At 40.1% G+C, this 12,145-nt stretch overlaps 1 protein-coding gene across 2 annotated transcripts in view; it reads right to left on the reverse strand.

The window, feature by feature from the left end:
- LOC143291683 (radial spoke head 1 homolog) overlaps positions 1-12,145 on the reverse strand; it is a 28,002-nt gene that overhangs the window by 6,854 nt on the left and 9,003 nt on the right. The window contains exons 2-7 of one of the 2 annotated variants that reach the window (XM_076601696.1): positions 11,563-11,687; positions 10,397-10,491; positions 7,758-7,984; positions 7,095-7,166; positions 2,722-2,929; positions 1,338-1,384 (exon numbers count right to left, since the gene is read on the reverse strand). In XM_076601696.1, coding sequence (XP_076457811.1) covers positions 1,341-1,384; positions 2,722-2,929; positions 7,095-7,166; positions 7,758-7,984; positions 10,397-10,491; positions 11,563-11,687 — 771 coding nt within the window. In that variant the 3' untranslated portion in view covers positions 1,338-1,340. The remainder of the gene's footprint in view (positions 1-1,337; positions 1,385-2,721; positions 2,930-7,094; positions 7,167-7,757; positions 7,985-10,396; positions 10,492-11,562; positions 11,688-12,145) is intronic. The other variant, XM_076601694.1, reaches the window with a different exon arrangement.

The following is a 12,145-nucleotide window of genomic DNA, read 5'->3' on the forward strand; positions in this document are numbered from 1 at the left end:
CTTCAAACACCCCATCGAGGAAAACTGATGGCGAATTTTCATGCTGTGTTGTGGAGTTTACCAGTCTGGCCATCTCCAGCTGTCAACCACAGAAAAAAACCTTCAACACGTACACATGCAGGTTTTCACAGGATGTTTCTCTGACATTGTGAGAGGGTTACTCCTCTTTCTGCACAAGATCAAGTTTCCAAAAGGTTTCTACTTTCACTCATTCCTGGACTTCAGATCCCGATAATCCAGGCCCTGCACAGCAGCTGGTAAGAGCCATCCCTCAGGATGTGTCAGACATGTGTCCTTTCCCCCCGACTGTCTTTTGGAGAGCCTGGAAAAAAACACTCCTCTTGCTTTGAACAAGCTGCTACTTTGTTGATCATTTTCATGTGATGCGTCATCCTGACCCAACACACACAAGGCTGTTAACATGCTAAAATACATTTCTTTAGAATACAAGTTGCTAAAATACAGAAACCACACACTGCCTGCCACCCACACTGACATCACCAAAGCCAGCTCACACACCGCATGGGGATGCAGACAGAGCAGGCAGTGCTGAAGCAATGTATCAGAGGCTTAGTGTTCCATGGCATGATACAGGTGAACCATCAGACTCTGGTCTGGAGGTTGGAGGATCAAATCTTCATGAGAGTTTAACATTCCAAACCAAAAGAAAGGTGTGATCAGGTGAGCTGTAAGAGAGCATCAAATTTTGATCTGCAGGCTGGAGAAATGAATCTTGGTGATGCTGGCAATCAGACAATGTGGCTGAAAACCATTCTTATTTCTAGATCAAGAGATAAGTATATCTGTCATGATGCCAGTGTCACATGTAAACACATACATATTACAAAAATATGAAGACTATGAATCAAGTCTCCATGTTTGTTTTAAGGTTTATGGACATGCCAGAATTCCCAGTGACATGCACTGCCTCCAGAAACACTAAGAACTGCATAAACCACAGGGGAAAAAGATGGCCACACATCTCAGGAATATGAAAAAGAAGAAAAAAAGAGAAGGGATGGAGATGTCAGTGCATTATTTGCAGAGAACCATTATTCATTTCATCACACCAGTCTGCCTGCGTGTCACTGTCAGATATTCCAACAGCTCACTTTTTTCCTTTTTTTTCTCCCTGCCTCCCCGCGATGTGGAAGACTAAACATGCATGCTTTCAAGCTCAGTCCCATCAAAAGGCACCCCCAACCCCAATCCGCCAAGCTTCTTGCAAGCAGTGATACATCAACACCCCTGTCCCCACACACTGATACACGCCCAGCACCATATGTATCCTTTTCAATGGGTATATGCAGCTGTTTGATTTTTGTTGTTGTGTTTACCTATCAGTTCTGCAGCAGAATCTTAAGTGCAAGGGCTGACATTATGTCTGTCACAAACATGAAAATAAGAAGGTCAAATCAATCAAAAACAACAACATGATGCTATTAATTAATCATGTAAAATTCACGTACACACATGTGTGAATTCACAAACTCACAAATATTTATGCAAGTGTAGTTGTACACAAAACAGCTTGTAAAAATATGTAAGCTCAAACAATGTTATTACATAAAATAACTTTTCTTAGCACATACACAAGAAAATGTGGAACTTTCTTGAACCAAATACACACTCACACACACAAACACATTCAAATCTCCCTACTCGCCCATATGTGACCACACATGCTCATAGTCATACACATCCTTCATACACACACATGCACATCCTTTCACTCAACAGCAACGCACACGTGCGTGCATACACACACACCCTCCCCTCATTCACACACACACATGGACATACACCAACACTCCCCTCTCTACTTTGTGTGTGTGTGTGTGTGTGTGTGCGTGTGTGAAATGGAAATGCAATTGTGTATTTCTTTATCACAATATTCTTGTATATATATATGCATTTTGTTGTTGTTGTTGCTCTTCATCTGCTTGTTTCTTCTCTCTCTCTCCCCTATTTTTTCTTCTATTTTTTTCTTTCTTTTCCCTTCTCTTTAATTTTTTTAAAATTATTATTTTCATTGATGGCTTGATGTAAAAAAGCAATTGTTGCTTATTCAATTTACCATCATGAAATAAAATCTTGACTTGACTTGACTCTTCTTTTTCAAACACAGATACACCCTCTCTTTCACACACAGCATACATACATGCACAAACACATATGTACACTCCCCCTCAAAGACACACCCCTCCTCTCTCCGTCACCCACGCATATGCCCCACATACCCAGCCCCCTCTTCTCCACACACACACACAATATTGATCACACAAACAGGACACATGCCTGCATCTGTGCAGCTCCACTCACACATAGCTCTCACATTTCTCTTTCTCTCTCCCACCACACACACACTTGGAAACAACTCCCCTTCACACACGCACCCTACACACACACAACTCCTTTCATACACACAAGCACAACGTCCCCCTACACACACACACAAACACCCTCTTTATACACATGCTCACACACGCACACACACACACACAATGCATGCACACAACCCTTCCCTTCAGACACACCCACAAATGCACATAACCTTCCCTACACAGACACATACACACATGACCCCCCCCCCCCCCCCATGCACACAGCCCTTCCAAACACATGCTCATACCCCCCAGCACCCCACCCCTTCATCCGCTACACACACACACACGCCTCCAATAGCTCCACTCCTCCATCCCCTAGACACATGACCCTCACCCTCTCCTTCTGCCGGCTTGTCCTGATCCTCGCCTTCCCCCTCCCCCTGTTCCCCCTCCCCTGCTGGTGCTTCCTCTGCTGGTGCCTCCTCCTCCACCTCCTCCTCCTCCTCCTCTTCATCCTTCAGGGTGACGGCTGTGATGGGCCCTGCCTTCCATACACTGATCACAGGTGGGGGGCCTTCTTCTTCATCCTGGTCTTCCCTCTCCTGTGGGTTTGAACAATTTTTTTTTTTATAAGTTTTTTTTTTTAATGACATTTCTTCATGATACAATGGACACATAGAAAAAAAGAACCACCACCAAAAAAAATTGATATAAAAAAAACAAGCATTTCATAATTTACAAATATAATGTAAATACATTTGGGAAAAGAAGAACTCAAAGGAAAAAATCAACAACAACAAAAAACACACGCACACACACACAAACCCCCCCAACAATAATCACCAATATCACTATCATCATCAATTAAACAAGACAGCCAAACAAAACAAATTAGCAAATGACTGGTGACTGTTTCACCCTTACAGACAACCTTCAAGATATTGAACATATTTTTTTGTCAGGTAGTAATTGTGGTAAACATTTTAACCTTGATTGAGACAACTCTACAGAGTGTCTTGCAACAAAGTCTGAGAGGGTAGCCACTTTTGTGTTAAAGTCATTTATTGTCGATCCTGTTCTTGAGTTATATCCTTCAATTTTATATTGCTGAGACAGACAGCTCCCTATCATGTGTTATTAAAGATTTTTGTTTTTTTCTTGTCATGTCTATCTTGTTTCATTTCTTCTTTTTTCCTTTTTCTTTCTTTGTGGTGGTAGTGAGGGTAGGAATTGTGCAGGGTTAACTCCCTTCAGTTTTTTCCCCTTGATTTTCTATCACTGGTGATCGACAGAAAATTTTCGGAAATTATCATATATAACAACACCTGTTTGTTAATAAAAGCAACCGTTCACTAAAATAAGCCTAAACAGACGCATTTATCATGAACAAAAGTATTATTTTAAAGAATTATTGTCCTGAATCTACGCGAAAGGAAAAACATGCTTTTGCTTCTGACGCCACCTTGAATTCTAACATTTGACCCAGCATGTGGTCGCCAATTTTTCCTGCAATATGACTTCAAATGACTCTTTCTCGGGAAGCTAAGTCTTCGACAGCTCCAATAAAGGCACCTGGGAGCTACAGGATGCCATGTCTGACAGTGACACAGACGAAGACCCCATCTCCCTTCGTCGATTCCAGACCACAGCAGACGATGCCATGCACGAGTGTTTTGTTTTCATCACTCGATCTCAGTTAACTAAAAATATCACCGTTGTGATACAAAAATGATGAAAACTGGTCACTGGAAATTATTTGTCTGCTTAGCTTGTATGTGTCTCATTGATCATTTGACAGTCAATAACATATAAACATGTAATTCTGTTTCGACACGTCAAATGCTGGATCTAGCAGACTAACCCAGTTTCTGCTTGCAGACGAGCAAGTGCTTCGCTATGAGAATTCAAGACAAACTGAGCAGTTGTACTAACTGTATTGATGCTACGCTGGTTATAATCATGTGTGCCCATGATTTATGTATTTTTCACATGACAGTTTGTGTGTGCATGTGCGTGTGCATGTGCATGTGTGTGTGTGTGTGTGTGCGCGCGCGCTCTTTCTTCCCCTTGTATACAAGGTTGTGTATGAAAGTGTGTCAAGTTTGTGTGTGTGTGTGTGTGTGTGTGTGTGTGTGTGTGTGTGTGTTTTTCCCTTGCATACAAGGTTGTGTGTGTGTATGTGTGTGTGCTTTTTTCCCTTGCATTCAAGGTTGTGTGTGTGTGTGTGTGTGTGTGTGTGTGTGTGTGTGTGTGTGTGTGTGTGTGTGCGCGACATGGTAATGCCAATGGCTAATACATGTACATATGTGTGGGTGGGTGTGTGTGCGAGGAAAGGGGGTGGGGGTGGGGGGGGGGTGTGAGTGTGTGCATTAGTTTTGGTGCACCTTTTTATCAGCTGATAAAATGTGATTTTCGCTTTTTGTTACAGAAATGGAGGTTACAACAGAGAGGATCCAGGATCACAGAACCCTCTCTCCCCTTCTGAACCTAGAGTCAACTCGGAGGATGTCAAAACATGGGCTGAATCAACCAATATTTGCAGCCAGTGGAAATACTTTCTATGCAATGGGGAGACAACAGAACTGTTTCATTTCTGTCAGCAGCTCATACAGTGAATAGATCCAGCTTTGTTTATCAGAGCAAAGGTTCTGGGAAGTTTAGAAAAATCAATGTTAGACAGCCACAACTAGTCAAAGACAATAAAAAATATGGGTGGGGTGGACAAAACTGATCAGTTAATCAACAAATACAATGCATTACACAAAACAAACAATGGTGGAAAACATTTTTTTCATTGACATTGCACGAGTAAATGCTTTTGTTTTATTTTAAGATTTCAGAAAAAAACATAAACCAGACATTCCAGAATTACAGAGACATGACAGATATGGTCAATTACTGAAAAAGTGATTAGACAGCTTGCAAGCCTGGGTGAACATGAAAAGTTCCAGAAGCATCTAATAGTAATATATTCATTAAACATTCCATTTTCCTTGTTAACAAGAGAGAGAGAGAGAGAGAGAGAGAAAGAGAGAGAGAGAACAACAACAACAAAAAATGTGATGTGTGTAACCTAGCTGTGGAAACCACCTGTGCTTTGTGGATGGCAGGAGCTGCCTTCTGAGTTTTCATGTAGGTAAGGTCACGCATGTATACGTGTGGGACACAAATGCAATGATGATAGGGTAGGGGGTCTGTTTTTTTGTTGTTGTTTTTTTTTTTTCCTACAAGGAAGTGATGACTTCTGAAACAAGCATGTTCAGTTTGTTATTTCCAATGGTGTTATAACAGGGAAAAGCCAGAATGGAAGGGTGATGACTCATAAAGATATATGTATGCTTGGGTTTGCTTGTCTCGTACATTTCTTTCATAGTTTCTTCCTCAGAATCTTTTCTGTACATTCTTTATATATCTTTAAAAAAAACACAAAAAAAAAAAAAAACAAAACAAACAAAAAAAACATGGGTAAAAACAAATCGGTTTATCTTTGACATTTTCTTCATAACTCATTGTGTATCCAAAGAACCAAAGGAGCTGTTTCACTTGTTAAAACAGGTAACAAGGTAAAAAGGTGGAGGTGGTCGGTCTATTTTCAGCAACAATATCAGCAAAGACATTGTTTGAAGAAAGAAACTGGCTGTAGTTTGTGAATAATATATATTCTTGTATCCGTGGGGTGCTACATTAGTGTTAACCGTCTAAACCCTTGTATTTGTTTTCTGCAAAACAAGATGTCTGTTGTGGTGTACATGACATGTGATTTATAGTAATCAATCAGGAAATATAGTTATGATTTTATTCATAGCACTGAACATGTAGTTTTTGACACAGCACTGTGAATTTTGTTTCAGATGAAAGAAAAATGATCGATTTCTCAATTTAAGTTAAAATTGTGAACTTGAACTCAACATCTTGGATTTTTGTTCAGTGAGAATGTGAAAAATATTGAAAATACTAAAAATTTCTATTTTTAGCAACAGAGGTTAAAGGTCAAATGACTATGTTCCACAAGCATTTTTAAAAATGTCATATTTTTAAAGTTTGTTTTATTCTGATACACTGATACATAACACATGAAGTTTGGTCCATGAATGCACATCTTATAAGCATTTTAAAATTGCTGCACAGTTATTGCTAAAAAAGTACGAAAAACTCCAAAACTGTTGAGAGTTCAGAAAGGCGAGTTGTTGCTGTTTGTTGTGTGTAAGTGTCTGTTGTGCATGTGTCTTGAAAGTGTGAGTGTATGTATGTGTGTGTGTGTGTGTGTGTGTGTGTGTGTGTGTGTGTGTGTGTGTGTGTGTGCGTGTGTGCGTGCTTACGTGCGTGTGGTGTGGTGTGTGTGTGTGTGTGTGTGTGTGTGTGTGTGTGTGTGTGTGTGTACATGCATGAATGCACATGTGCATGCGTGTGTGTGTGTGTGTGTGTATGTGTGTGTGTGTGTGTGTGTGTGTGTGTGTGTGTGTGTGTGTGTGTGTGTGTGTGTGCGTGTGTGTAAAAATGGTAATATAATCATAGTACATTTATATGTAGCTTTCAAAGCACTCAAATTGCTTTACAATAATACAGACACTGTCACAGACACAAAACACATAAAAACAGACACACTCACACACAAATGAAAGATACAGAAATTGATCCATAGAATAAAGATATAGAATAGAGTACCTTAATTTTCTCTGTGTGTGTGTGTGTGTGTGTGTGTGTGTGTGTGTGTGTGTGTGTGTGTGTTTTCAGGCGATGTGCATGAGGGTGAAGCAATCCTGTCACCTGTTCAATAGAGACGTACGTTCCCTGCTGCTCACAGCCGATGTCAAAGACATACTTGCCCTTCCCCTCCATCTGCACACACAAGCGAAGAAATGTTCCAGACAAAATAACAGTCATCATCATCATTCCACAGCAGCACTGCTTTCAGGCCCACATTAAACAAGCCAGCCAGGGCTAACAGCCCCACTCATCTGGAAAGAAGCAAGACTGATCAACATCCGTGAAAGCAGATGTGTGATAACATACGGTCATCAAGACCTCTATTGTGTAACTCTGAATAAGATACTAAATATCAAACCTGCACTCCTCTCAACCCTGTAGTGACCAGACTAACTCTGCTGTATGATCATAAATATCAAACCTCCACTCCCCACTATCCCAACAGTGACTGGACTAACTGCCATATGATGATATATTTCAATAGCCCACTTCCTCCCTCCCTCTTGTGAAAGGACTAATTCTGCAGTATGATAATAAATATCAATACCCCCTGCCCCAATCCCTATTGTAACTGGACAAATTATACAGTATGATAATGAATATCAATACCACCCCCATCCCCCCACCATCTCTGTAGTAGACTAACTCTGCTGTACATATGAAAACAGATATCAGCACAGCCCCCCCACCTCTCCTCTCCCCCACCCCTGTGACAGGACTCACTCTGCCCTCTTTGAAGGTGCCCACGTATTTGTGGTTGGTGTGGATGAGCTCTCCATGCCCCTGCCACTTGCCCTCGCTCCACATGCCGTTGTACTTGGTGCCGGTGGCAGCGTAGGTGTAGGTGCCACGCCCGTGCCGCAGGTGGTGCTGCCACTCCCCCTCGTAGGTGTCGCCGTTCACGTAGTAGTACTTCCCAAAGCCAAAGTGCTGGTCCTCCACCCACCCACCTTCACATTGCACATTTCACATTGTTGCTCATCACAGTCCAGCCCACCTCAGAGGGCCTCACCACAGCTGCCCAACTAAATCAAAAAACTTGACAGCGTTAAACACAAAACACTATCACATCTGAAACAAACACACAACAAAAACAACAACAAAATAAACAAGAAAAAAACAAAAACAAAAAAAAAACAGTTCAGGACATTATTCTAACAATTAAACTACAGGCAAATAAATCTCAGCTGTACTGAGGACATTACACTTCTCCTTGATTTATCATTCCCAGATTAAAAAAAACAAACAAAAAAAACCCACCACAAAAACGTTTTAAAAATGATTAAAATACTTCAAAGCTACAGACAAAAATACATAAAAAATACATAAAAAGACTACTCCTTTAGGCAAACAAAACTCGGCTGCTTAATTTATCACCCCCAGATAAAAATAAAAACATAAGAAACAGGGAAACAACAACAACAACAACAACAAAAAACGCCTTCAAAGCTACAGACAAAAATACTTCAAAAGGCCATAATTATAGGCAAATAACATTGCAGAATGGACAACTAGTGCCCATCCCAGTGTTTTCAATATTACCACCTAATCACCAGGGCAAAACGGCACAGATGGTATATCATGAACAGCAGTAAAAAGAGAAAAAAGCATATACATGACGGCTTGCTGAAAAAAACAACCGAAAAGGGAATGGACTGAGAAGGCAGAAAAAGTAAACAACAATGAAGGAAGTAAACCACAGAAACAAAGAGAGTAACAGAAAAGAAGTACATGTAATTTCTAGCACAGAATTTCCTGGAGACAGGGAAGACCTCTGGCATTCCACAATGAAGTGGGTGAAGCCACCGTATTGCGTCGGGCCACGGTACATGCAAAATCTATCAGCAGCAGCAGCACCATACATGCACAAAAAAAATTTGTTTCTTATCGCATCACTTTTTTTTATCTTCACAAAAGATTTCTCAAGCGAAAATCTGGCCTGCTCTCCCTTTGGAAAAGTGTGCTTCCACAGTGCAACACCATCCATACATTTTTCTTTTCTTTTTTTTTCTGTCTGCAAGTGTATTGTTTTTTTTACAACCAGTATTAGAAAGCATTTTTCTACAAAAATTTTGCCAGATACATGCGCCAAGTGCATGCTACTTATGGAGCCTCCGTTCATTGTCTCATCTGAAAGACTAGCATCAAAAACACCACTCAAGGAGGTATAGTGGAAGGGAAAAGTAAAAATCCCAGTCAGTATAAGGGACTCAAACCCACTGACACTGGCTTCATAGCTGGGTACATTACCACTATTATACTGCTCCACATCAGGACAAATACCTCATGCACACATGCTAATTAGTAATTAACTTAATTATTGAGTATGCAGGTGGTTTGGGTGTTGTTTTTTGTTTTGTTTCCTTGTTGTCTTTTTGGGGGGGGAGGGGGTGTTGATGCAGGGCTGGTAGGTTTTGCTGTTCCATGTTTCTGTCAAATTGTATACTAATAGCTTTTGTACTCAGATTGTTGTGGTTTTTTTAAACAATAAGTTTACTAAGAAGTCTACACTGTCAATTTATTGAAGAAAGTTTCTGCTCACAAACATTTCCATTGGCACTATTTAAAAAAGAAGTGTGTGTGTGTGTGTGTGTGTGTGTGTGTGTGTGTTCCTTCTTTTCAATTAAGATGCTGGTTGATGAGATGTACCACAAAAAGGTGTAAGTTCACCAAAAGCCAGTTTATCAGACTATGACACAGACTTCCCAAACAGTTATGGACCATATCATAAAAGCAGGTATGTTTTCACAAATTGTTTGAAAAATCAGAGATGATCTCAATTACACAGACAACTAATGGTTTACCACAGACCTCTCACTGAACACACTGTTTCAAGCACACATGCACCACGAATAGCCTGAAAAATGTGTTTGCTAAAATTGACAGTTGTGACAGTTTGTAAGTGATAGCTGTCATTTTTCATTGTTAAAAAAAAAAAAAAGAAAGAAAAAAAAAAGGAAGTGCCCTTGCAGGAAAGCATTACTGGCTGTGAGTGCCTGTAGTGGGGACACACTGGCTGCACACACACACCACTGTTTGCCCAGAGTTCAGCAGCATTTCACCAGGCCCCCCCAAAAAAGAACAGCGTGCAAGTTTCCATGGTGGTCCTTCAATTCTTGTCAACCCTCTGTTCTTAAACATGCTCCATGCAGCTTGCTCAGTCTGGGTCAAGATAAATATTTTTATAAAATGTTCATAAATAAAATGAAGAATAGCCATTTTATTTCTTTCTTTTTTTTTAATTTTTAATTTTTTTTTACCCATTTCATCAAAAACTAGAAGGAATTTCTTTTTTTTTTTTTTTGCTTTGATGTCACCACCTGACAAAGAAAGTAAACCTGAACTCTTATTAAGTCAGTCACCTTCATATTTGGATCCATCAGGGTAGATGAATGTTCCCTGCCCTTGCTTCTTGTTTGCTAAGTAGTCGCCAGTATAGCGGGCCCCATTCTTGAATCTGCCGATAATAGTTCAAAAACAGAACCACAAATATTTGACATACATCAATGTGGAAATGGATGAAGCTAATTATACATAAAAAATATATATGTAATGACATGGAAACACATTTTAAAAAACCCAAAAAAAACCCACATAAATAACGGGAAAATGCTTCAATCATTCAATTCTCTTTCTCACTGATCTCCCTCCAGTCTCCCAAGTCTGCACTGTTCAGAAGACTGAACTACGTAACAAAATTTATATCTGGAAATGTCTGGAATGGCATCTTGAACCAACACTTCACAACCATCCATCCATAGGCTGCTTGGTCTGCCGAAGTCTCATCTTCATGCGACACATCATGGGCACAAAAAGTACACCATGTGTCTGACACACACACAACTTGTCACAAGTCTGATTCAACCTCACTTCGCTTTGCTCAGTGTGCCATTCTCAAACTACAATAAATCAGCCTGACACCCTTCAGTCCACAAGAATCTTTTCGATCAACCCTCACACTGGATTACAAGTTCATCTGTTTTGTGGGCATGTGCATGGACTTGATAAACCTGAGACAGAACAGTTTTAATTTGGCTGACACAAGAACAAACAAAAAATAGACGATTGTACACTGCCTTGAAACTGGACAATTCACTGTTTAGTCCCATTTGGCTTTTGACTTGGTCAATCACTGAGCGAGTCAGTGTTCCTTTCTAAATGTGTCAAATAAGTCTGCACAGTTCATTACACCTGCTGGAGTACTGTGCTCGATCATTTCCAGCAATGCTTACAAAACAATGATCGAGTGAATCTTCACACACACACACACACACACACACACACACACAAACATACACACACACATGGATGCAAAGCAGGCACACATGCAGTAAAGTGTATGTGCATGATATATGCATACACACATAATACATGCACACAAACATACACAGATCTATTCACAAACTCACACAAATGCATTCATGTGCAAATGCACACAGTAACAAACACACACACACCTACTCACAAACATTTGAAAATGGATTATGAAAGGACAGTGATACCCAGAGCCAGCTGTAACATGACATACTTGTAAAAGCCTTGACCATTCCGTTTTCCATTCTCGTACATCCCTTCATACTTGTCACCATTTGGCAAAACTGCTTTCCCTTGACCATGTCGCTCTTCTCGTTCATTTCTCTCTCCTTCATATTCCTAATAAACCAAAGCAGTATGATTCAGCTGAAGATGGATAAAATAATAATATTTATATATTTATTAAGACATCTTGATATAGTGCATATTCTTGAAGCTCTATCAATAGCACTCAGAGCATCTAATCACACATCCCCAAACAAACATACACATTTAACTTGAAACATAAATAAGAGAGAACAATTAAAACAGATCATGTCATTAGTAAATTTTGTATTTTGCATTTGTATTTCTTTTTATCACAACAGATTTCTCTGTTTGAAATTCGAGCTGCTCTCCCCAGCGAGAGCGCATCGCTACACTACAGCGCCACCCATTTTTTTTAATATTTTTTCCTGCGTGCAGTTTTATTTGTTTTTCCTATCAAAGTGGATTTTTCTACAGAATTTTGCCAGGAACAACCCTTTTGTTCCCATGGGTTCTTTTACGTGTGCTATGTGCATGCTGCACATGGGACA

Source organism: Babylonia areolata, chromosome 17 (genome assembly GCF_041734735.1).
Source record: "Babylonia areolata isolate BAREFJ2019XMU chromosome 17, ASM4173473v1, whole genome shotgun sequence".
Taxonomy (NCBI): Eukaryota; Metazoa; Mollusca; class Gastropoda; order Neogastropoda; family Buccinidae; genus Babylonia; species Babylonia areolata.